This window comes from Branchiostoma floridae, chromosome 3 (genome assembly GCF_000003815.2).
Source record: "Branchiostoma floridae strain S238N-H82 chromosome 3, Bfl_VNyyK, whole genome shotgun sequence".
Taxonomy (NCBI): Eukaryota; Metazoa; Chordata; class Leptocardii; order Amphioxiformes; family Branchiostomatidae; genus Branchiostoma; species Branchiostoma floridae.
The window spans coordinates 11,730,765-11,755,892 of record NC_049981.1 but is presented as its reverse complement, the minus strand read 5'-3'; the positions used below and the strand labels follow the sequence as shown (position 1 = coordinate 11,755,892).

General features: G+C 39.8%; 1 protein-coding gene across 7 annotated transcripts; it reads left to right on the top strand.

Moving 5' to 3' along the window:
• Positions 1-4,168: 4,168 nt before the first annotated feature.
• Positions 4,169-22,035, top strand: LOC118411231 (acidic leucine-rich nuclear phosphoprotein 32 family member B-like). Of its 7 annotated transcripts, none has more exons than XM_035813366.1 (9): positions 4,169-4,437; positions 15,519-15,662; positions 16,155-16,274; positions 16,737-16,923; positions 17,296-17,370; positions 17,890-17,934; positions 19,026-19,183; positions 20,037-20,078; positions 20,653-22,035. In XM_035813366.1, the coding sequence occupies exons 2-9, from the start codon at positions 15,552-15,554 to the stop codon at positions 20,806-20,808; spliced, it is 894 nt and encodes a 297-aa protein (XP_035669259.1). In that variant the 5' UTR covers positions 4,169-4,437; positions 15,519-15,551; the 3' UTR covers positions 20,809-22,035. The 7 variants fall into 7 exon arrangements, with proteins under 7 accessions (XP_035669259.1, XP_035669254.1, XP_035669253.1 ...); XM_035813361.1 differs by lacking the exon at positions 4,169-4,437 and adding an exon at positions 11,313-11,554 and having other exon boundaries at positions 19,026-19,147; XM_035813360.1 differs by lacking the exon at positions 4,169-4,437 and adding an exon at positions 11,313-11,554.
• The last annotated feature ends 3,093 nt before the right edge of the window (positions 22,036-25,128 follow it).

Genomic DNA, 25,128 nt, shown 5'->3' with positions numbered 1-25,128 from the left:
CCAGCAATATACTTCTTTATGCCTGATGGGGGTCTGTGGGTTTCAATCGTTTAGACCCCCCTCATGATCCACCTGAAGTTTAGATAGCATATATGCTCAGGCAGCTTATTGAATTGTTTGTACATTGATCAGAAAAGCAGCTATCATTAGCATTTGTTACAGAGGTCACTTTGGTCAAAAATATTGAAGTCGTCCATGTACAGATGATCTACAGCATCTATTAGATTACCATATTTAGTTATTATCTGTTAGCCAATGACTGTAGCATTGTAAAAGTATGTGATAGATTAGAAATGGAGGTCACTTGTTATGATTGTTTCAGTATTGTAATGAAAATTATTGTTCTTCGCGAATTCCCAATTTGTTAGATTCATCTTAATTGATAGATAGTGTTAGTAGACAAGTACTGTAACATTATTATTGTATGGTTCCTGTGTATCCAGTTATTTTTTTTTTGGATCTTCAAGATATTCCTTAAGCAGCAATATCCTATGCTTTGACCTTGACTTTATTTAAACCACAAACACATGTCAATGTGCTTGTTAAACGTCTTGCCATCATTCTATCACAGCAACTCAGTTGACACAACTTGTGTGGCTTGTTGTCAATAGTTTCATCAGGTGGTAATTTGCTGTATAACAAATTACTGTGTACACAAACAGTGTTATTTCCCTAGTCAAAGCTTCAGTGACTGTCCTCAGGGCAATACTGCATGGTTCTACTGCACACAGCAGCTATCTGTCACTGGTGAGGGGGGATAGAAACTCTGTCGTGCTTGAACCACATCCTTTACACTGCAGCAGCGCCACCTAGCTGCAGTCTAACGTCGTACAAGTCATGCATTATTGCCATGAAGAAAGTCAGACTGTTACTAAAAGGCCAGTTAGATGATCAACACTTGGTTTTGTTCATAGAATACCACATCAAATAATACCACTCTTATACTTTTTCAAGGTGCAAATTGTAAAGCATGTGTTCAGGAAAATATTGCTGTTACGCTTAACAGAATGAAAGGATGTAAAAAAATACGTTGCAATGTCTGTCCCAGTTTCTGGGTGACTGTTCTTATATTGAATTAAGAAGGGGCTTCTCTGATGTACTAAGTGTAATGAATCCCAATGGTGCTCTGCTATACACAGGTCTCACAGTGCAAACATGTAGTGTCTGGGTATGTGAGCTTTGCCATGACAAATGTGCTCAACAATAGTGTGATACAGATGTATGTGTAGATGTTGGAAAATGTTAATCGAGTTGTGACAATCAAAAGTAATAGAGTGGAGAAATTTAGCTCAAGTAAACACCTTCATATATCACTGTGTCTTTTTTTACTTAATATCTGTTTTTTACTGTTTTTATCTGTACCATTAGATTTTCTCTACTATATTCGATTTTTTCACATTGTGAAATATGATCTGTTATTGTGCCTTCAACGTTATTTTGTACATGGATTGTGATTGTTAATATATGGTCTTATTTTCATGTTTTTTATTTGTATTGTACATCGTGTCATTATGGACGTAAGAAGTAGCTATCAAAGGTCAGATTGCACGTTCATTTCTATAGAAACGAGAGACAATGTGCTGAATACAAAATGTAGTAAACACTGCATTAAAGCCTCTGCCGACTATCATTGTTTACATTCTGTGTCTATCAGATTACAAGTGCATTTGTTAATGGTTATGGTTATCACCATATGTGCAATGAAACATCTCAAAGTCAGGACAAATCGTTTTAGGGTTCAGAGTAATTAATATTGCATCATTGAATTCGTCATATGTCCGGTTAAATGGCTGCCATCAATTAATTCTAGAGAAAAGCGCGCATCGTACTAGTAACTAGTACCGGTAATTAAGTCACATTTTCAAACCGGGGCGCAGTTGGGCAGCTTTCGGGAACGAAAAGTATGACATAAATTAAAATACACCGAACTACACAAGACGGAAGAGAATAGTCGTGGGCATTATTTGTGTATATTTTTACGTATACATTTATATTTTTCGTCTCCACAAAGTTGAAACAGCCCGGCCGGGCCCCGGTTTGGAAATGTGACGTTGGTAGCCTTAAGGGGCCCAGGAAAGACCCGCAGCCGCTACGCGCTGTTCTTTGGCTTTACAGTACCATGTCAGATTGTAGTCAGTGCTTCTTTGAAATATAGAAAGACTATAATTGCTCTCCCATCATGTCAACTTTTTGTGTTACTGTCATTTTATACACCTGTTAGGTTGCGAACGTTCTGGGGGTATTTTCTAATCACCGTATTTTTACGTATTCCGCCTTTTCACAGTAGAACAGAAGTCCACTCTCTGTGACTCATCCTCGGAACGCCCCCAAACTGGTGTGGTTGCGCGTAAATAAAGATTACGAAGGTTATGAAACTACGTGATATACAGAATATGGCATAATCGTCTTTAAATTCGTCATTGTTTCAGAAAACGGCAAAAAAAATCTACTAGTAACTTGTGACACTTTTTCTGCAATCAAACGCCTCCCCTGGCGATCAATGATATATTGCATCCACAAATGTACACCTTTCACAACATTTTGAAAGGAAAAAATGGATCTGTTCATGTAAAAACATCGTTGTATTCGTTTAACATTTTCTTGTTTCACAATTATAAAATGTGGATGTGATAGCCCTTCAAAACGTAACAACCCACATGACATACATGTACACACGATTACTTCAAGGATATTGCATGCGTTAATGTATCAATAAATTGTAAACGAAACATTTGATAAGATTTACGTCATACTTTTACGTGCTTTTGGGTGAGAAATATCTTAGATATTGTCATCCCCGATTTGGAATGGTTGCATTTTTGAAACCAAGTCAAAGAAGCCTAAAAAGTATTCAAACCGCACTGCGAGGCTTTCGCGCGATTTCCTCATTATTATTCACGAAAAGACAGAATTTTGGTAATTTGACAGTCGCTGTATCCACTTTTTCATGGGCGCGACCGGTAGCAATGATGCGGATCATGCCATGCATAGGGTACAGTATGTGTATGCAGTCCGGCCAAATAGTAAAATGTGAAAATCTACAAAATGAATATAGCCAGTGAAAACTTTCCAAATAGGTCCAGATGTTTTACATACATCTAGAATGACCCTTGTGATATTGGGTGACGTAGAGATCGATGTTTGCCGCTTAAGCACCTTGCACTGACTAGTACACAGATTTGGGAACTTTGGGAACTTCTTAAAACACTGAGCGAGTCAAACATTGCTTGTGAATCTTTTGTCGCATATGTATATATTATTTTCCATAGCAATGTCGACAGCCGAAGCTAATACATCACCAATTCAAGTTGTAGTAGCAAGGCAGCGGAGAACTCAATCTCCGTGACAGGCAAACCGTTAGCGGAGTGTCCTTGAAACAAAATTGAAGTTCATCGGACGGTGTTACAGCGCACAAAGGGCAACAACGAATGGTCTGCGAACAAAATTAATCAATACAACCAAGGTGCTCCTTGAAACCAATAGTAATCACGCTTATGTAAGATAGACCTAAGCCAACCTTCCCCTTGTGACTTTCGCTCTTTTTGCTGTATTTTAAGCGCGTCTTGACCGAGACGGTGCGCGCAGATAATTTACTGAAAACCGCTCATTCTGATACTTTCCTTTACGACGTCGAAAAAGCTCGGAAATCGGTACATTACATTGTAAAGTTGGAGATTATCGCACAAGTAAGACACGTGAAGGAAGTTTCTATTTGTTGAGTTTGGAAAAAAAAAAGAGTTTTCCAATCGCTAAGTATGGCCAGGAAAAGTCATCAAACCGTATGCGCCAATGATGCTTTCACCGTGATAATGTTTTTATTGTAAATCCAATAAGTTGATAACGCAGTTAATAAGTTAACTATCTAGATAATCGATAGACCAATTAACTAGCCCTTTATGTTTGTTAGCTAACTAATTGCTAATTATACGATTATCGGATAGAAAAAGATAAGGCCGAACTTTTTGGCTTACTCTTCAGCACCTATTTGTATGTCATATGAATACATTTGTGGCAGATCGAGTCCAACTTCCGCCTTCTGCCACGCTTTATTCAAATCAGTTGGTTAGTGAATGGCATCAATAGTCCTTAGAGGGGGGTTGGCGGCATTGCTATCTAAACACTCTACTTGTATGAGGGCAAGTCGGACTGCGATTGTATTTTGTGCAAATGGCGGCGGGGTGACCGTGCAAAGGCACTGGGACACACCCATTCAGATCCGCCTTTTTACGTATCGCAGCCTCAATTCACTCCACTAGTTCGATGCAGCCTTTCGTCGTCGTCAAAATGGAGAAGTTTGGCAGCGATGGTGGAGCGGGAAAATTTTTGCCGCCGGAAAGTCCGCCGGGGTGACAGAGCTGGCGAAAAGACGCCCAAAATGACGGATCGGGTCAGACCGACACCGCGGAGCTGAAAATACCCGTGCTGACGCGCGCCAAGGTAACTTTATTCGCTTTCTGTTACTAGTTCTTCATTGGATTGCGGGGGAAAATACACATTTGGCCGGTCGGGTAGTTTTTTTCCGAGCGGGTAAGATGGCGGATATCACGTGACCAGCCTTTTTCAGTTATGTAAATAATGAGGTGGGTAAACACCCTCCAAAGGACCCGGATGTTGGACCACTTCATCCAGAAATAGACGTCCAATATATGTTATCATATAAAGAAGATGACATATACAGACAATCAGATTGAAATATGTGCAGATGTTTTTGCTTTATTCATTGAATATTGCCTTTTTCAAAAAGGCTCCAGGTAGTAACTTAAGTAAGTAATTTTATTCATCAGCTATTTCATCAAAGCGCAGCATCCACAGAGATGGATGCATGCAATTGTTACCATGCACCCTTTAGTAATGTTTCAGTTTACTCATGAAAAACAACAATGCATTGAATGGATAATGTTGAGGGATGTTATTTTTATTTGAATTTCATTTTATTATTAAAAGGTACAGTTATGAACTTATGAAGAAAACTGCTTATTTTCTGATCATATGCTACATGTTTATTACATTTATGATATTAGGATTTATTAGTGACTGTGTAAAAATATCCAGCTTGAGAGAATCCAACTAGCCAATAACTATTATTACAACAAAGAGCTAGCCCTCACCAGGTGACTGAACAATAAGTACTTTGAGTTACATTAGGCACATAGAAAGGGTTTACAAAGCACAAGACTTTGGTATTGCATATTGTACAGATAGATTGGAAATATACAGATTATGCTAAGCACAGAATGTTGTTTGATGTTGCCTGTATTACTTTCCTAACAAGTGTGATATATGTCACAGAAAGTAATTATTACAACTTAAGGCTGGCATGATCACTATGTATATGATATACATGTAACGATAATGTTAAAAATAGCTAGTGTTTTCCAACTTTATCAAGTTGATGAATCCATTTGTGCCATACAGAGATGATTACAGTGACCTAGATATATGCTAATAACTTCTAATAGACTTTCTTTTAAGTTTTATGGTCTATCTGCGTGGATAGATGGAAGAAACAATATAATGTTGAATTACACTTGTTGCCATTCTTAATCTTTGCATGTGTTCTACAGATTTATATATAACTCCAATTCAATACTAGTATGTGGAAAGAAAAGTTGTCTTTATATCATTGACTGAACTGAGTGAAGACTAGTGACTGCTGACTACCTGTGTCAATGACCCCATCAGTATAATCAAATAATGGGTACTACTACTATACAGGTGGTAAATAAATGCATGCCTTACTTGGAGGTCTTTTCCCCCATTGTTGATGATTGTCACTACATAATTGTTACTACTGATCTTGGCCTCTAGAAGGTCAGGGTATACTGTACAGTGACATATGGTTGCCATAGCAATATCCTAGTAACCATGGACAAGCTAGGCTGAGGACCTGTCTAGCCCATTCTGTACCCTAACACTGATGTATCCTTCTGACAGCAACATTCATGTACATTTTACACTATTCTGTCATCACACATTTACAAATTCTAAACATGCTTTTAAAAACATATCTGCAAACTATTGAAGTGTGGTTACTAATGAATACCTTAAATTATTGAATTGTTAAAGGTTTGTACATGTTGACAAATATTGTGTTCATTATGACTGGACTGCAAAACAGAATAATGTTACAGTAACTGTAATTCAATCCATTTACATCGCTATTGACAGTGCAATTTCTTTTCAAACTCCGGTCAGGCTATAGCAAATATTCTCTGTCCCTTGATTACATTATTACTCAAAGTCAAAGATTGAAATAAAATAAATTGAAAGTTTGATATTAACTGAGAAACCAGAGTAGAGTTACATTTTCTGCAATTGCTCAACACATCTCAGTTAGAGATGCAAGTTTGTATTTTCTTAGATGTTATATGCATTCAGAGAATTGTAATTTATAGACTTGAATCAGCTATTAGGATTAATCTCTAAGTTTAACAAACACACACTATTCTGCAATACGCCAAGTACCAAAAGATAAAGATTGCTACTGTTCAAAGGTCCTAGTTCCCTTTAGTTTAATTAACCATATATAAAGACCAGAAGAAATGCATGTGGCTAAATGACAAAAAAGCCTCTATATCCTGGGAAAGAGCTTAATGGTGAAGCCTTTGGCTTGATGCTTGATGCCTTTCCCTGTGAGGCTGGTTTATTGAGAAGAGTGTATCCAGTCATTACAACTTTACAAGAATAAGATTTTCTGTGATAATGATTCCCTCTGGGTGCTGCTATACCTCAAGGAGGTATATACTATAGCCTGATGTCTCCACGAACTTGTTGTGTCTGAGTAATCTTATGTATTTCAGTTAGAACCGGTAGAAATTACCCCTTGGCGATTGTGATGTCACGTTAGTTTGAACCTTATTAATCTATTCAAGAGAAGGGGCCTGCAGGCTGCTTCTTATGTTATGAAGGTGGAGATGAAGGGCATACAAAATATAACAAAGATGCAGATTGCATCATCATCAGATTGCATATAAAGCTGTAAACATGATAGCAGGATCCTTACACATATTGTATTACAAAAATACATACATGTATAACAAAATGTAACAGTGTGTACTCATTGATCTTCTGATAGTCCGTCTGAATGACTTCTCGTCCAGGTCCCTAACTACTAGTAAGCAAACCATCAGAGAGAAGAAACCATCTAGGCTGCAACATCTGCTTGGAGCTTAAAATCCAGGCATAGATGTTTCTTGAAGTTGTAATGCAGACTTGGCAGTGGTTGTTGGTTACCATTTTTGAGATTGTGCTATTGTCATGATAACAGGGACACTCCCACAGATGTTTGAGATGATCTCTCCAAAGGATAAAGGACCGTGATTGTAGGACATGTGCATAATTACAGTGGCAGACAGTCAAACCTGTATTACCACCTGGCCATTGCGGTCACCTTTTGTCAGTCCCTCAGATTTTTCCCATTGACCTAAGCATTATAAGAAATAGTCTATAGCGACCGCCTGTCCAACGCGGCCATGGCCACATGACTTCCGATCCCGTAGATATGAAAACACTGCTTATTGCAACCATACAGGGCCCTTATGTCACCCGGCGCTGAGTTTAAAGTCACAGTTTTCAAAAAAGATTTTGAGTTCCCGACAGGGTCATTTTTGCGTTAGTGGAAGGTGCCTCGAACGTTAGAGTGCAAGTCTTTTTTCGGCGAATTTACCAACATTTCCGCATGGCAATATCAAGTATTTTTAATAGATTTGACTTTTGCAGGGTAAGTTGAATTCTCAGACGATCCAGACAATGTTACTTGGTGAGAAAGATAAGTGGGTACGGAAAATGTATTGCTCGTGGTCAATTGATCAACATTTTCTCTACAGTCTAATATAGTGGCCACCTGTCTATAGTGCCTGTGGCCACGTTTCTCTAGTCCATTGAATGGTCGCTATAGACAAGTTTGACTGTACTGTAAATGCCTTATGGCGAGGTAAGGAGGAGATGGAGTGTCTGCAGTGGTTTTGTGGTTAAGTAGTTGACGCGAAAACCTGGAACATAATTAAAACTACTGTGATAATAAATTTCAGGAAGTACAGTAGTCTACACCTTGAATTGTTTGCAGTGGCTTTTTACACACTTTGAAAGCCTCCTTTCCCTAATTAAATCTCCAGGCATTGTTTGATGAAACTCCTCAGCAAGATCTGCCTGGACTCCGAGATTACCTTTCCCCCTCCTGCCACCAGTTAAAACCATCATGAAAGTAGATACATTTTAGAAATAGACTGTTAAAAACCATGACAGTCTGTCACTCATTCATAATCTTGTGCATGTATCTATTTGGTTGAACAGGAATAGGACCTCCATTGTAGGTATTCTTTTATCAAACAAAACGATAAGTCATTGTCTAGGGTATAACTTACTATATATAAGGTAGATGGCCTTGAAATTTGTAACTTGTTGGGGTTGTTATTACAGTCGTGACATGAAATCAGCTATTGACTTGTATATTAAGAATGTAGACAAAAATATGTGCATTTTGCCTTATGTGTTACCTTTTGCAAAACAGACTGGGAAGGGAGAATGTGAAAGAACAAATTGCACAATGATATTAATCATTGGGAATAAATAATGTCTGGAAGAGGAGACTTGGTCCAGGCAACCCACCTGTGATGATGATGGAATAAAGTTGAGAGAAATAAAAGATGACAGAAGAAAAAGATCTACAGACTACATGCATGGACTGAAATATCAGACTTTCACCAGCACTAGATATTTGTCTCTTCAGACTGTTTTTAGTAAATTTTACTTATTTGACAGAGATGGAAAGGTTTTGAAGACAATTAGTGATACTAGTAGATGCCAATGTTTTGTGATTTATGACTCTGACAAGTTTTGGTTTTAAGTGGTAGCACACGCTAATAATTGTGTAGTTCTAAGATTATCTAAATCCAAATTATACAAAAGGTTGTGTAAAACAGGGATCAAGTGATCAGGAGGACAGAATGTTCTGGGCTTAGTTTGAAGGCCATGAAAAGCCAGGGGGCTTGGTGATATGTTGCTTGTGGTGTGCTGAAAATATCATCGACACCAAATACCAGTACTACATTTGGCGGGTGCTAGGAATTTCAACTTGATCATCATTCCTTACAAACAATTTAAATGACTTAAAAGCCTTAAAAGATAGTATATAGATCTATCATAGAACTTTCTTCTTAATAACGATAGCACACACACCTCACCTCACCTAGTCCCATCCTCATCAGGAGGGTCGGGGACCATGGTTGCCTCTAGCACAAGTCTCCTCCATACTAAGTACATCCCTGTTCTTAGCCTTTCTGATAGCACACAATTCAATGTAAATGGAGGAATGCTCTGAGTTGGCAAGATCTTTGCATGTCCGTCATTATTTGTATGCCCATTTTGTCTTGCTGAATAATGGATACAGCCTCAAAATGTTTTTCTATCAGAACATACACTTTAGTAGTCTCTACCAGACTGACTACAATGGCTATTATAGAGAGAACAATTTGCCAGGGGAGTTTTGATACCAGAGGAGTTGGTTGGCTGTGCAGTGGAAACATGAATCTAAGCGTGGATGACTCCCATGGCCGATTTCCCGCTTTTTTGCCGAGTTCTACAATCCCCGCACCTCCGTAGGAAGGCCTGATGGAGACTAACACTTAATAGCTGCACTGGGTGCCAAGGCCTCAATTTCCAGGACCACCCTAGATAGTTGTGTCTGCAACAGTCTCCAAGTGGGACCCAACAGCTTATCAGATATGATTGCACAGATATGATTGCACAAATTTCAGTACACCATGAGTACAATGGACAATACTCAATTTTTCTGTAGAACTAGCAAGTCTATCTGTAAAAGTAGGAAGAAATGAGCCAATATTTTTTATTAAAAAAAAAAAAAGATTTTACAATGGCTCTGAGCCCTGCCTCCTGAAGGCCTCATATTCTTTTATTTGATGTTAGGATTATCTACAAATGTTTAGTTAAAAAAACAAAATCATTGAAAATGCTTACCTCACCTGATAGGAAAATACTGCAATATTTAAGACTTGTTATAACCATGACTTTGACATCTTGGTTATTCATAGGCAACGGTGAACACTTGTCGGACCTGTCCTCGAATGAGCTGAGGAATAATGCTTTTTCTGTTGGATGGTGGCATTTAGGTGTCTGGGAGATTACCAATCCACCTTAGTAGCATCCCTCTCCTTGATTTTTATCTATAGGTCATTTACTGCACAAAATGTACATATGTACAGTTAGAACTTAGAAAGCCTGGCCTGAGTTTGAAAGTCTGGTGGTCATTTCCTGTCATTCTCAGTTACAAGCATTTCAAAGTAAGAATTTTGAGTCATAACACCTGGAAGTGTCACCATATTGATACATGGTACCGTACAGTAGGATGCCTTGCACTTTTCTACATTGTGCATCAGTGCTTTCCAAGTAGCTAGCAACCCATCTCTCTCTAAATAGTACATGTATATTGATTTTATAGAGACTTTGGTATTCTGTCATTGATTCAAATTCTAAAGTACTGCAAAGTTCTTCAGATTTGACTATTATTCAACTTATTGTGGATGAATATTCTTGTTTTCTTCCAATGTTCGTGAAGTACATGTATGTTTATTTTTCCTGTATCTTCTTCTTCGTTATGTTTGCCACATAGTCAGTAGATTTGAAATGGAGCAAATATACCTGTAAAAATGAATGGAGATGAATATGCAAATGACACTTTTTGATTCAGATTGCATTGCAAGAGCACCCTGTTCAATATTAGTTGTGGCTTTGTTGCAAAAGAAGCATTTAGGTTATGAGTATGGAGCAACGCAGTGTTTTGTTTCTCAGCATTCAAAAGATTTGTTGCTTTATTGTTTGTTGTTTGTATAGTATCTTCTTCCATTTCGCTCCTCAAAGACCATCAGCAATTTGTTGTTTTCCATTTTGGGAAAACCAGTTGATTATTCCCTGTGCAAAACGTAGCAAGGTTTAATAGTGATCAAGGACACTGTCTATGTATAAAACGTTGCTCTTCCCGCTGCCAATGCCAAAGAGACACCTGGGCAGGTGAGAAGCTAACTTGTTTCCCGCCTTCCTGACCTATTTTCAAAAGCGCGTCCGCCCCACTATTGGCCCATTGGTAGTACACAAGCTCACTTATAGGGATAAACCATTTTATAAAAGCGGGGAGGGTACTGGGACGTCTGTGACACGCTCAAGATTTGATTTGATATGATTGGTTGAATAAAAAAGCAATCATGGTAATCTTAAGGACTTCGTGCTGATATTTTAAAGAAAATGTAATAATTTATCGGTATTTTGATTCGGAGGGAGACCCTTTGAGGTGTAGACTGGTCCCTACCACGTGCGCATTACTTCGTAGAGGGCCTGCTTGGATTGGAGGATTGGTTGAGGCCCCCTAGCTCGTTTTGGCTTGGCGCGTTGCTGCCAACTTTGTGCTTTATTTTGGGCCGGCCGAGAGGAGAGAGACAAGCAGAGCTGTGTTTTTTCTTTCATTTCCCTGCCGAGATCCACGTTCACAGAGAAGATGGAAAAGCGAATCGAGCTCGAGAAGAGGGGTCGGGAGCCTTCACAGGTATGCCTCGGCGCGGCGACCGCTTGAGCCTGGCCGGCGGCGCGCGTGCCGAACAAGGGGAGCCGAGCGTGCATGTGCTCACACCCCCACGGGCCCTGCCGTTCTCCTTTCCGCTTCCAAACAACCGTTCCTTTAATTTTACCTTCTTCCTAGTGTCCACCTGAGCCAAACCTCGCAGTCTCATCACATGTACTGCGAGAGAAAGGCCTCGGTGGGTCCCTTTGGGTGGGTTGGGTGCAAGTTTGTAAGTTGTGTTGGGGGAAGTCGAGCCTCGCGCGTTCGGTGGGTCGTCAGAAGGAGAAATGGCGGCGACACGGACACTTCGGGCCCGCCTGCTCCTCAAAAACACCGCCCTTAGCCACCCTTATCCTAACAGTCCAGGCGACCAGAAGCGTCCGAGTTGTTGATAAAGGCCTCTGTGATGTCCTGGGAAAATTTAGGGGCTGTGATGTTTGTGGTTTTTTAACGGGGATGGAAGGAAAGGGGCGCGGGGTTTTGGCCATTTTGAGTTTCCCCCTCTTCATAGCTCTCCACATTCGTATGTAGAGCATGTCAGGATTTGTTTGTCTTGTCAGTAGGTTTTAGTGGATTTTGTCGAATTTGCTGGAGGTTTCGATCGATTTTTTCGTAAGAAAAATATGGTATTTATTATTCCATGATCGTTGAGTATTGTCCAGTGGAATGAGACATGTGCATGTTTGAGGCGACGTTCAAAATGAGTCGAGGAAATTTGAATTTTTCTGATCCCGCGGTGAGCGCCGCTCGGCCACGCTGACTGATTTATCATATTCCCGCGGACGATTTCCCAAAGACACGGTTTTGTTCGATGAGGGCTGTAAATCCCAAGAAATTCTGAAAGTTTGGTTGATTTTGATCCGCGTTGAGGAAAGATACGGTCATTTTTGTGCTTCCGCGAAGTGCCGTAGCATGGCGGAGTGGGGCCGCCATTTTGGATCAGCAGCTAATCAAGTTACACAATAAAACAAATAGGAGATCGCTAAATTCTGCTAAAATTCTCACCCTATCGGGTCAACCTTGGGTACCAATAATTTTTACATCTTTATGAGGAGCCCCGCTACCATATCGACCCGTGCATGTTGTTGTTTTCTGCATTCTGAGCCGTCCAATGTGAGGTTGTTTATCGGGAGATGGGGGCGAACAATAGTGTGCTGTTTCGTGGCGTCCCTTCCGCGCGCATTTACCGATTCGTTCCCTGCCCAAAACTTTCACTTCTCGCGGCTTGACAGCCCGCTAACCTGCCCCAGCATCCCACCTGGCAGGAAATTCCGCAATATTTGTCCATTCAGCACCATTTAATGTATAATTTCATGGGCAGAAGGTTGATTTTGTGGAGATGTATTTCTGACGACGCAACGAGTCAAATGACTGGCTGCAACGTGTTACATGTGACGTCTTCTGTAGTTTAGCACTGGCCGCTAGGGGGCTTTAGCAGAACTCCAGCGCTTTCTTGACAAAAAAGTCGTTTATTGATGAAATAAAAAAAACGACCGATGGTAAATTTTTCATGTGATCTTTGTATGGGTATATTTGTGTAATTTTTGAAGTCAGAATTTCTTTGTGTAACTGGAACAGATAACTACATGCTCCACAAGTATTGCTCTTAATTATACTTCCACTGACTGCATTATCACAGAGGACAGATCTTGGCTGGAAGTCAGACAGAGAATAATGAAGTAATAATTAAAATATTGTTAGGTCAGTTTTAATACGCACTGGTAAATACTTGTGTTTTAATCAAATGAAGGGATTGAATAATCATATCTGTATAGGTTATACTGTTATTGAAAATGCTTGAATTAAAACTAAGCAAAAGGTTAATCTGCAAAAAGACCTTGTGAAGTTAAATCATTTTGACTTGTCTTTGGTAGGTTGAAGGTAGATTGGTTGTTAGGTACATTACCTTTTGGTTTATAGTAAAAATTATAACATTTACATCACTTATTGCGATTCAGATTATCAATAGTTTTGTAAGCACTAAGCAGTCTACCCGATAAGTCCCTTAAGAAAACAACGGTCAAAATTTTAAGGCTGTGAAGTTTCCTCGTATTATCCCCAACCATAGCCAGGACATTAGTCACTGCAAAAGTAGAAAATATTCTGTTCCCATAACGGGTGCCTGGAACAAACACTGTTAAGGTCGTATAACTTTGATGGCATGTAACCTGAGGGACACAGACACAAATACATGTACAAGATAAAGTCCACTTGTGATATTCCTTTTTCTTTGAGTAAAATAAACCCGTATTGCTACCTTTTCCACATATTTCTGATGGATTATCAAAGAACACTAATTAAATATGCTAATTATGAGTAAGTTGCAACCTATGGTCAGGACTTAAGATTTTCGATTTTTGAGACAAGCTCATTGAAGAGAATGTCCAAAGTGTTTTGATGACATACAACAAAGGCCAAGTATCAGAATTGGAACCCTTCCAATTTTTTAGTAGGGTCAATATTACCTTTCACTAGCTACCTTATAATGTTATCATTCAGAGTTGTTTAGGACAATGATGTTACCAAAATAAAAGGTTGATACGATATTTAGAATTGGAAGTGTATTGATGGCTTGCTCCAAAACCTTGAACTTTGTGAGTTTAATGATACTTGTGTCTTCTCCAGTAGGTAAGAGCAGGGCAAAAGTCTTACAATTAACTTAAGGTTCAAAATAGACCAGTCAGAAAGCAATGATTTTCCTGATTGCCTTCCTCACTCTAAATTGCTACATCAGGTAATAGTTCCGACTGATTTTGAGCTTAATCAAACCAAATTTTATGTAATGAACATGTTACATGCACAAGACAAGAACAAGACAGTCAAAGACAAGGAAATGCACTGAAGGCTAGAAATTTATTTGACAGAATTGGATAGGCACAAGGAGAAATTTCCCAGTGCCGAGTCTAGTAGTGTCTACTTGAAAGCATCGGTAGTTACACATAAGTTGTTACCAATGACAGGTCACTGACCTGCTTGAAGCCCAAGTACCGTTGAAAATTGTTTGTCCCTTGGTTGGTGAGGGCATTTATGTCAACAGAGACCCCCTCAGGTCAAATGTAATGGTATGACCCAGCGCTAGTGAGGTATTCATATTGAAGATGTTGGGTGGTGGCAGTAGACTGATAAGTTGGCTGACTGTTGGATATGTGTTCTTACACATGTCTCTGGCAGTATGCAGTTGCCATTAAAACAACAGCAAGACCTGGATTGTTTTTAGGGAATTGTTTTTAGGGAGTTGTTATGGCATTGTTGAGTCCAGGATCCTAGAAAAAAAGCTTCTTATGCTATTACAGTATTAGCTTTGCATCTAATAAACAAAAAAGCATACCATTAATTCACAATCCCCTGAATCTGCACAGAGGCCCTTAGTTTTCAAGACAAAACTGTTTCCAAGAAAGCAAGCTAGACATGTCAATAGTGTCACCTTCATATGAAGAATTATAGATTTTCAATCTGTCATGTGAGTTGTGTATTATTAATGCTATCATTTGCGTGCAGTTCAATTAAGATAAGGAAGGGTCCATGTGATGGAAAACATTTGTAGCATTCTATGAAGATGGAAAACACAGCTTCTTTCTGTGAGTGAAATCTTTGTTCATTTGTCCATGATGCAGTGCTAGACAAATTGGTTCCCTGTATTCATGGGTGCTGTGTTGGGTAGGATAACTGATGGTTTTATGTTTGTTCTTTTACTTTGGCACAAGGGAAGCGATCCGATGGTCTGCCAATGAAACCATTTGTTTGTGTTTGAGCTTAGGCTATTCACTTGCAGTGGGTGTCATTAGTTGCATCCCCACGAAGAAGAAAAATATCTACCAGACCATATTCAATGACCTTTTGCCTTCAAAGTTCAGTGACTACATGTAATATAGTATCTCCCTAGTAAGTAGACCAAAGCTATTAAACCAGTACAAGTAATTGATTGTGATGGTTTTGTCTTCTCTCACAGATCAAAGAGTTGAACCTGGACAACTGCCGGAGTATGATGATCGAAGGTTTGACGGACGAGTTCACCAACTTGGAAGCACTGTCACTCATCAACGTGGGCCTGACCAGTCTGAAGGGGTTCCCCAAATTACCTAGCCTCAAAAAGGTGACCCCAGTAATTACATTTATCTCTTTGTAATGATCTAAGCATTTCTTTATTATCATGTAAATTCATTTATATTGGAGTGGGAGAAAGTGTTCCCATAGTGCATTGTGACAGATAATTTGCATTGTTGGCTGTGTGATTTCACAGTGGAGAGGTCACCTTAAAAACAACAAATATAAAACCACCGCAGATATTTCTCTATTCATAAGAATAAAAAGCTATAAAAGTGTATATAAAAATGATTTTTGTTCATGAGTGTATCTTGTTGAAAGTAAGAGTTACATTTGGGGTTCTATTTCAAGGTTCCATTCGGTACTTCATTGATCCCAGAAAGCCAGTACCATAAATTCCTAATTTTTGTCCCTTTTGGGTCAGATTTTTATCTCCAGAGAATGTCATCCACATCATCCCCACATGAAATGACATCTGTACAGATTGAAATCTGTGCGGGGAAACTTTGATTGATTTTAATTTTCCTTGCCCTTTCCACAGCTGGAGTTGAGTGACAACAGGATACAGGGCGGCTTGAATCTTCTGTCTGGCTCGGGCAAACTCACACATCTCAACCTTAGCGGAAACAAAATCAAGGACTTGGAAACATTAGAACCATTGGTGAGGCTTTTCTGTTGTGTGTCTTTCAACTGCTCACACACACACACACATCTTATACTGTTGTAAGTATAGATTAAGCTGAAAATCAACATTTGCAGTGTAATGATATAAAAAGTAGAATTTCTATAAAATGACACATACCTTTAACTATGGACTCAGATCAAATCAGCCCAAGCTGTTCAAAAAAGTTGAATCCCTTGCTCTCTGCCCCAAGAGCTGTTAATCATTAAACATGACGACCTTATCCTTAGTTTTGCTGCAGTGTCTTAGAAAGCCACTAGAAGACTCATAATAAGATTGGCCTTTATATTCCTGATCAATACCCACGCACCAAGTAATAATATAAGGATCCATCCACAGCTTCTCTGGTTATGTTGTACACACATAGAAACAATCGCGGCACACTGAAAGTACAGCCGTCTTGCCAGAATAGCTAGACTGAGATCTTGTTTCTACTTGCAGAAAGATTTCCAGACCCTGAAGAACCTGGACTTGTTCAACTGTGAGGTCACGCAGATCGAAAACTACAGGGAGAACGTCTTCAACCTCATCCCCAGCCTCAAGTACTTGGACGGCTACGACAGAGCGGACAAGGAGGCGGATGACTCCAGTGTAGAGGATGAGGATGAAGATGACGAGGATGAAGATGGTGAGCATCTTAGGATATTGTGATCATATGTCTCAAAGATGGCGTTGTAGAATTCTATCAATTTGTCTTACCAGCTTGTAGTGGGAGTTTGAAAATCATTCTCGGAATTGAAAGTCATGATAGCAGATATGAGATTGACAAGTCACACTGTACACATTGTGTTCTTGGAAAAGTCACTTAATGTGGGTACCTGATTTTGGTTGGCAGGTATATGCGGACATGAAAGGAGAGGAATGGGCTATGCCTTCCGCTGTAGACATTTGATAACAACCCATTGCCCTTATGGCCTCATTAATGACATCGAACTATCTTTTAGCATTTTGTACCATTTATCCAGTCTCCTTAATATGTTTCATTTCTTCAAATCTGCAGAGGATGGAGAGAATGATGACCTCGATGGTGAGGATGCGAGTGAGGGAGTCCTGGGGGAGGAAGATGAGGATTCAGGTGAGAGGAGTACACAAATAGATCACAACAAGGCTGAAAATAGCAGAAAGTTGTCAACTATGAGTTCTGAATGTCACAGACAGTTGTCACAGACTGAGCCACGTGTTAGCCTTGCTTGTGAAGCTTGCAGCTTTTTTGAGTCAGCTTCTGAATATTTTGATTTTATTTGACAAACAGATGCGTAGATATTGAAAATGAGTATCAATGAGTAAAATCATTGCTAACAGTGTCTATATTGGAATAAACTTGTTTTTGTTCATGTGCTATTGAGGATAGTTTGATATAAGTGTTTCATATTGTTATCTAGATTGATTCTTTTCCATATTTGTTTCTTCTTTTGCAATGTGCATGTTCCTATTTTCTACTGATTGTAACGGTGGCAAACTCATGCTAATATTATTATTAAGCTCTGCATTGCAAAAGTAGTCATGCCTCTGCTTCCCTACTATGCCACACATAACCCCTGCCGACCCCGGGTGTAGATGGTGCATGTTAACCCCTGGTGTTTTTTTACCACAGACGAGGATGATGATGATGAAGAGGAAGATGCCATTTCCATCACGGGTGGGTTCAGCGTGAGGTTTGGGTGTTCTGTGCTAATGGTGTGAAGTTTGGTTGCTTTCAGGGGGAGAGAAGCAGAGGGGGAGTTTAGATGCCTCGCTGCTGGTGGTTCATTAACTCAGGAAGAGTAACAAAACATAAGCACTAAACCCTTACATGGTATTCTGATAGTCATAGGTTAGTGGAATGTGCAGTTTTGACAAAAAGATTTAAAGAACTTAGGACTTGAGAAAAAGAATTATTGTAAATCAATTGTGCCAAAAAAACTTGACACACAAGATGGAATTGTTCGATGGTGCTGTGTCAGTAAGATTGTACCGGTACTTGTTTTTAGAAAAAAATGCCAATAAGAAATGACAAAAAACAACTTGATAACAGACCTGTATTGTACTATTTAACTTCTGTATATAGTCTATATAGCCTTTATTCTCATTTTAAGGTTTGTTTAATCAGTGCCATAAAGTATTAATGTTTGGCCATGGTTTGCCCTTGAAGTTTGTGTGAATCTTGTCATTCTTTCAAGGCAATGATTACACATTTAAAGTACCACTTAAGGAAGCAGGCAAGAGATAGTATCAACCCATAAGGTTTACTAATATACAGGTTTGGCTTAGCTTTGCTGTTGAGATTGCTGTACTTACTCCCTACTTTCCCCCTCTTCCTGGCTGTTGTTCCTAACAACTGTTTGCTTTGAAGACGTTGCAGTGTGTTGTTTTTCTCTCCGATATTCTGCTAACAAAACCTCTCTTGTTCTCCAGTCACAGTTCACAAGACTTGAGTCTCCTGTTCGTAGGATATAAAATAGCTCTGTTACTATGGCTTGCTGCAGGATTGTGTTTCTGTATCCTGTCCAAAAAATGGAGCGCATGAAATCTTCACAGTAATGATAGAAATAGGTTCTTTTCAAAGTTGTTTTTGAAAGAACCAAGTGATTAATGTGAAACTCAGCATCATTCCTTACCAAAAAAACATAAATGCAATTTATTCTTAATATTTCACCTGAAAAGCCCTGTAGCAAGCCCTTGTAACGTTCTCTTCAGTTGTAGTTGCCATTTTGTTGCACAAATGACTTACTGATGTTGTTTTTCCATCAGATGATGACGAAGATGAAGATGATGACGATGATGATGATGATGAGGGGGATGAGGATGATGATGAAGATGATGATGGCGAGGTGGAGGGAGAAGAGGATGATGAGGGAGAGAGTGGATCGGAGGTGGGGCTCGAATACCTCTACAACAAGGACATAGACGTCAGTGAATGTTCAACTGTTTCAGCCTTCTTCCCACAAGCCTCCAGTTAGACTACTGCAAATTATTACATTTTTTAGCGACACCTCAAGGGAGAGCCAGCTTTTATAGCATTGGGCTTAGTTTGGAAATTTAAAAAAAATGTTCCAGTGGATCTGGGGATGAATTCATCAGTTTTGGTTGTGCACCAGATGCATTGTTGTTCGAATGTTTATTGCATTCCTCTGAATATCTCAAATGCTACAGTATATCAAGTATGACATCCGGCATCCAAATTATGTCTTCAAAGGTAGTTTTCTTCAGTTTTTTTCTTTTGCTGACCATATACTCTGAAGGAAAGTGGCTATTATGCTTGATAGGAAACCCTCTAAAACTACAGAAGAAAATGTCTTCAGAAGAGTAATTTTCTCACCTTCAAATTAGTGACATTGCAGGCTTGTAGGAAAAGGTTTTCACTAATGTGATTTGGTTGCTTCTCGTGTGGTAGGACAGATGTCTGTGTGTGTGGGCGTGTTTCTCCTGTGCTGAGCAGTCTAACATATCCCTTCTTCTGTTCTGTCAAAGAAATGCAGATGTGGATGATGTTTAGCGTGTGGCTTGTGCTTTTATTCAACAGAAGTGATTGGAGTGTTGTGACATGTAGAGCAGGGAGAAACAATTGTATCTGTTCCATCTTTACCAAAACCTCATCAAACCAAGGCTGTTGTATTACATCAACTTCAAGAAAGACAACTGTTGGCTCTACACTGTTGAAAATGAATACTTTGCATGATGGTCTAAAGCAAACAGTTTTTGGCTTTGATGAGGTGTTGATAACTGTGGGTGGACGTCCCTGACTGGTTTTTGTATCCCCAGTGGGGGCCGGGAGTTCTGCAACTTCTGCAAATGCAGCAAAAGGTAATGGCTGCCCTAGCTAGAACTCTTCTTCCTTGCTGCCTGTTTCATCTTCTGTGTTTCCATCGGTTCAGGCTTGTGCATCCTATGTGCATAACAATGATAAGTTTGCAGTGCTCTCTTCATTCTGTAAGTTTTCGACTACAGTTTGCTTTGGAATGCAGGTTCATTTGCCTTTCTATCAACACACTTGGCTAAAGCAACTTTTCTGCCTGTTCATTTTAGATGCAGATACCCTTTGTTCTTGTGCTTTGATGTTGGCACTATATATGAAATGGACTTGAAGCTAACACAATTAACATTACCCTGTCATCCTCCTAAGAGTTCTTGGATTCAATTTGAAAGTATTTCCAGGTTTGCAGTTGTATGTACAAAGGACTAGGTACCAGCTGAGCTTGTGTGGTTTTACTCCTCCATTGAAAAGAACACAAAACCAGTTTCCAGACCAGACCAGTTGGCTGTGGTTGTATTTTGGTTGTAAGTTTGTGCACTGAACTGGAATGCCAAATGACTTTTGATACTCAAGGCTTTTGATGGGTTTCTGTGGATAGACTAAAGCAGTGTTTCATCTTCCCAGGATGAAGAAGAAGAGGAAGACTTCGAGCCGGGGGATGATGATGACGAGGAGGAGGATGAAGACGAGGATGATGATGAGGAGGAAGGTGAGCAGCAGCGAGGCGAGAAGCGGAAACGCGACGATGCGGACTTGGGGGACGAAGATGAAGATGACTAGTGCTACACAGAGACTTAGTTTTATACTGTATAGACGAGATAGCGGGGGGTAGATACTTCTAGAGACAAGGTATGAGTTGATTGTGGTCGGTCGATAACTCCTCTTGGCTCTTATCTACAATGTTTGGAAGGGACCATAGATACAGTGTAAGTAACTGTTACTACCTGTTCAAAACAACCGGCTTCAGAGATCAAGCTCAAGATGAGTTGTTGGTTGCCATCAATAAACTTGGTTCAAGGGGTTGGGGGAGAAATTGATTTGTTGGTTAGCTGAGGCCTCAATTGACGTCAGCTATAGGATACCGCTAGGTCCCATTTCTCCAGTTTTGTATGTACATACATATCTTGAATAGCTTACTATTAATGTTGGTCATTTCACTGGTTTGATAAATGTGAGTTTGCAGTTAGCAAAAGAGTCCGCTTGTTCAATTTGCCGCTGAGGTATTTGTTCCATTCCTTCTGCTGTGCATGCGATCTTCAGAAAATGAAGACGACCATGGTGCGATCACCCCACTTCTCCCCCCGCATCCCTGCCGCTCAAAGATGCTTGCGGGTTCCAGACGGGTGTATAAAGTTCTGTACAAAATGTTGAGGATCCAATGAAAGCCAATTGGTGATTTTAAGGTGCAGAAAAAAATGTATATTTTTATTGTCTGTAGACGTAGCGTAGACTTCTGGGGGTAAAAAAAATTTAAAGGCAGAGATGTGGTAAGAGAAGAGGGTGACCGCATCGCTAAAACTTGCTCTTACAGTTTGAGGGTGACAACAACGTAACCTGCCTAGTCAGTGTAAAGAAGGAACGGCCCCGGCATTTCTTGCCCCCCTCCCCATGTCGGTATCTCCTAGCAGATTTGTGTATGCGTTTGCAGTTTTTCTACTTCAATTTGTAAAGGCTTTGCACCCCATTCCATCTAGTGATAGGACAACTGCTAGCTCACTACCAAAGCTTGAAGGAAAGAATTAGTGCTGGGCAATTAAGGAACAGTCTGCGTGGACTGTCTCCTTACAAAGTTGTAAAATAGAGAGGAGATGCCCAGATATACATTCGTACCAAATAGTTGTGCTTTTCTCCCTCCTGTTGTAGCTTTTGATTAGACTTACTAAGCTTGGCATAGATTTTGTAGACAGGAATACGAGTCCTATGTTCATTGATTTGGAGCATATGTAGTCTCCGTGATGATTGACACAGGCAGACATGAATAAAATTAAAAATGCCAAGTCAACTGTTCTTCGTACTTGTATGCTTCATTTATTATTCTTTGTACATGTATTTGAATGCGCATGTTAGATAACATGCCGTCCTATATGATAACACCCCAGTTATCTCAAAATTAGACCATTCCTACATCACTCCTACACTGCCTCTTGTCAGTCTTGATATCGATGCATTGATACTCTTAACACTCACCTCCCCCCCCCACACACACACGCACAATGATTCACTAATACAGTGTGTTACAAAAGTACCTTTCAAAGAAATGCATTCACTCGGTAGACGTATTTATTTCATTAGCCCAGTCCCTACACCAATATTCACAACGGTATCATGTTAAATAACAGCCTAGCGTCACCAAATATTAGCCTGGGTACCAATCTTTCATAGTGACTGCTGGCGCAATACTTTTGCTTGCTATTGTGTGGTTAGCAAGCAGAAGTATTGAGCCAGAGGTCACTACAGAGGATGGTGCTCATGCTAATCAAATAAAGCAGTAAAAAGAATATATACAAATTTCCACTGGCATTAGAGAATCTTAGCCCATGTTGAAATTGTGAATCAGCACTCCCCCAGGATTAGATAGGTGCTCCAAGGAGTCTGCAAAGTTGGCTACCTACAAGTCTGTTAGGGTTAGATACTGCCCTATGTGCAACCCTTGTAAGTCCCTGCCCTGAGACCAAGTGTTTGACGCCAGAGCAGTGTAAGTGGACCCTTCCAATACCTATGCTAATTTACCTGACATGACCACACCATAGTGACACTCAAGGCTTAAGAATATTGACTTTGAAGAAGTGTATATTTACTTTCCTGTCCAGTCCAATCAGTGCAAAATACCTGAACACAGCTGACCCAGTTAGCACCAATGGAAGTTGTCAACAGGTGAAGCAATACTGACCAGGTGTCATCACACATTGATAGGGCCACTCTCACTGACTTAATTCTATGGATGATGTCTGCATGTGCATCAATGCTCATGTTCTAAAAAAAGGGGCCACATGTCACCCAATAGCATCCCTCTTAAAACAAAAATGGTAAAAACATTGAAATGGCAGTGATTGTCTTACTGGAGGTGAACATAAGTCAATAAGAAAGCAAGCCTGGGAAAAGACGATTTTAGTCCTGTGGTTTGACAGCATTTTTTTTTTTTTGCTGGATTTTTCTTCTTTCCCCTCATGCATTGGTTTTGGTGTCTCCAGAGGATGTCATCCAGAAAATTAAGTCAGTGCAGTCTAATACAGTAGTAATTCATCTTGGGACAGTTAAGCCTGCTGGAAAGTTTTTCTTCCATGTGACAAGACCAGATGCAACATAGTTAACAACCAGCATGAAGAAGAGCCCAGAGGCTGGTCACATGGAGAACCATAACTTGTGGCCTATTGCTCACACTTTGGACAAATGTACATTTCTTTAATGGCATCAACATTGCATTGACTTTTGTCTGCTTAAAAAAAAAGGTTGACATGGAAAAAAAAAAGTAATGTGGTAGCCTTCATTGTACATAAAGTTCCCAACTTCATAAGCAATACTTGCCCACATCACAGCAGTGTCACTGTGTACTTTTTAAAACAAGACTAAAAACTGGCTTCAATTTGTATTATGTTAAGTGGTCTCAATTTTTACAAGGCACCCTACTTTTTTGTACCCATCTTATTTTTCTTGCACTCTTGCCACAAGTGGGTTCAAATTGTGAAGAGGATGCCATCCATAAAATTTACTTAATTAATGTGACCTTGTGCATATATTCCATTCATGTACCTGGCCCTGGCCTGCTTAGTTCCATCATAATTAATTTACGAACAGTCTTTTATTGTCTCCACAACCAAGTCCCAAGAGTATTGTTGACCTTACATATGAATCACACCCTACTATTCAAGCAGATGTTGGAATGGTACAATCATAATATTTTCCAGCTGGGATAGCTGAATATCAGCAAATGGGGCAGTCATTTAACAGTACAACTTTCCCTCCATACATCTGCTTGAAGGTTTACCACAATTTGGGTCAGGGTTCAATGAAGTTTTGTATTCTGGATGACATCAATTTTATCTCCCATTCTGAGATGACTGAATGAAATAGATTGGTTTGTGTCTGTAATAAGCAAACACCCCTACTCTTATCGATAACTGTGATGGGATCTTTAACTTGCTACAGAAATTTTCTGCAAACACAAAATGAGGACATATTAATTCAAGAGGACATTATGATTGTGAAACTGCAATCTGCTCAAGTAGTGTGTAAATGGGTGACAGGCTTAATAGCAGAATATGCTCAAATCTTGTTGCAAATGTTATAATATAAAACTGAACATATTTGGTGGCATGTAGTCTAACATTAGGGTGTTTGGCTCAAATCCCAGAGGTCCTGAGTTCGAGTCCCCAGAAATGCTCTGAAGTTATCTCGTCTGGAAAGGGCACGTTACAGGAATTTCCTCACTTCACTCGTGTGACAGTGATTATCTAGTTCTGGTTAAAGGGCATCCCTTGGATAGGACATTATATGGAGGTCCCATTATAAAGGAGAGTCACACCTTGAGCATATAGAAGATCCCACCAAATTATCGAAAAAGTAGGGGTTCATCCCAGTGTGAGCAGATCAATTAAATCTGTCCAGATATGCATACAGCTTGTAGTCTTCAGTACATACCTACAATTGTGTTACTAGTCTCTACCAGACTGACTACACTGGGTGTTATAGGGAGAATACTGTAAAGTTTGCAGGGATTTAATTTCACGGTAGCGGAAAATGGAGTTTTCGTGGTGGTTTTAATTTCGCGGTAGCGCCATAGACTGCAGTGTCATACTATAATAGAAAAATGTTCGTGGTTGTTTTAAGTTCACGGTGTTGTGGTCACCGCGAAAACTGTGAACATGAAACCACCGTGAACATTTCTGCATTTACAGTAATTTGCCAGGGGAGTTTTGCTACCAGAGGAGCTGATTGGCCGTGCAGTCGGAGGGGGAAAATTAACCTTAACATAGACTGACTCCCTGGGCCAATTTCCTGATTTTTTGCCAAATTCTAGATCCCTGTACCCCTGTAGGAGGTCAGTGTGTTACACCTGATAATGACATGGTTTACTGGGTAACAAACATACAGACCATGGTA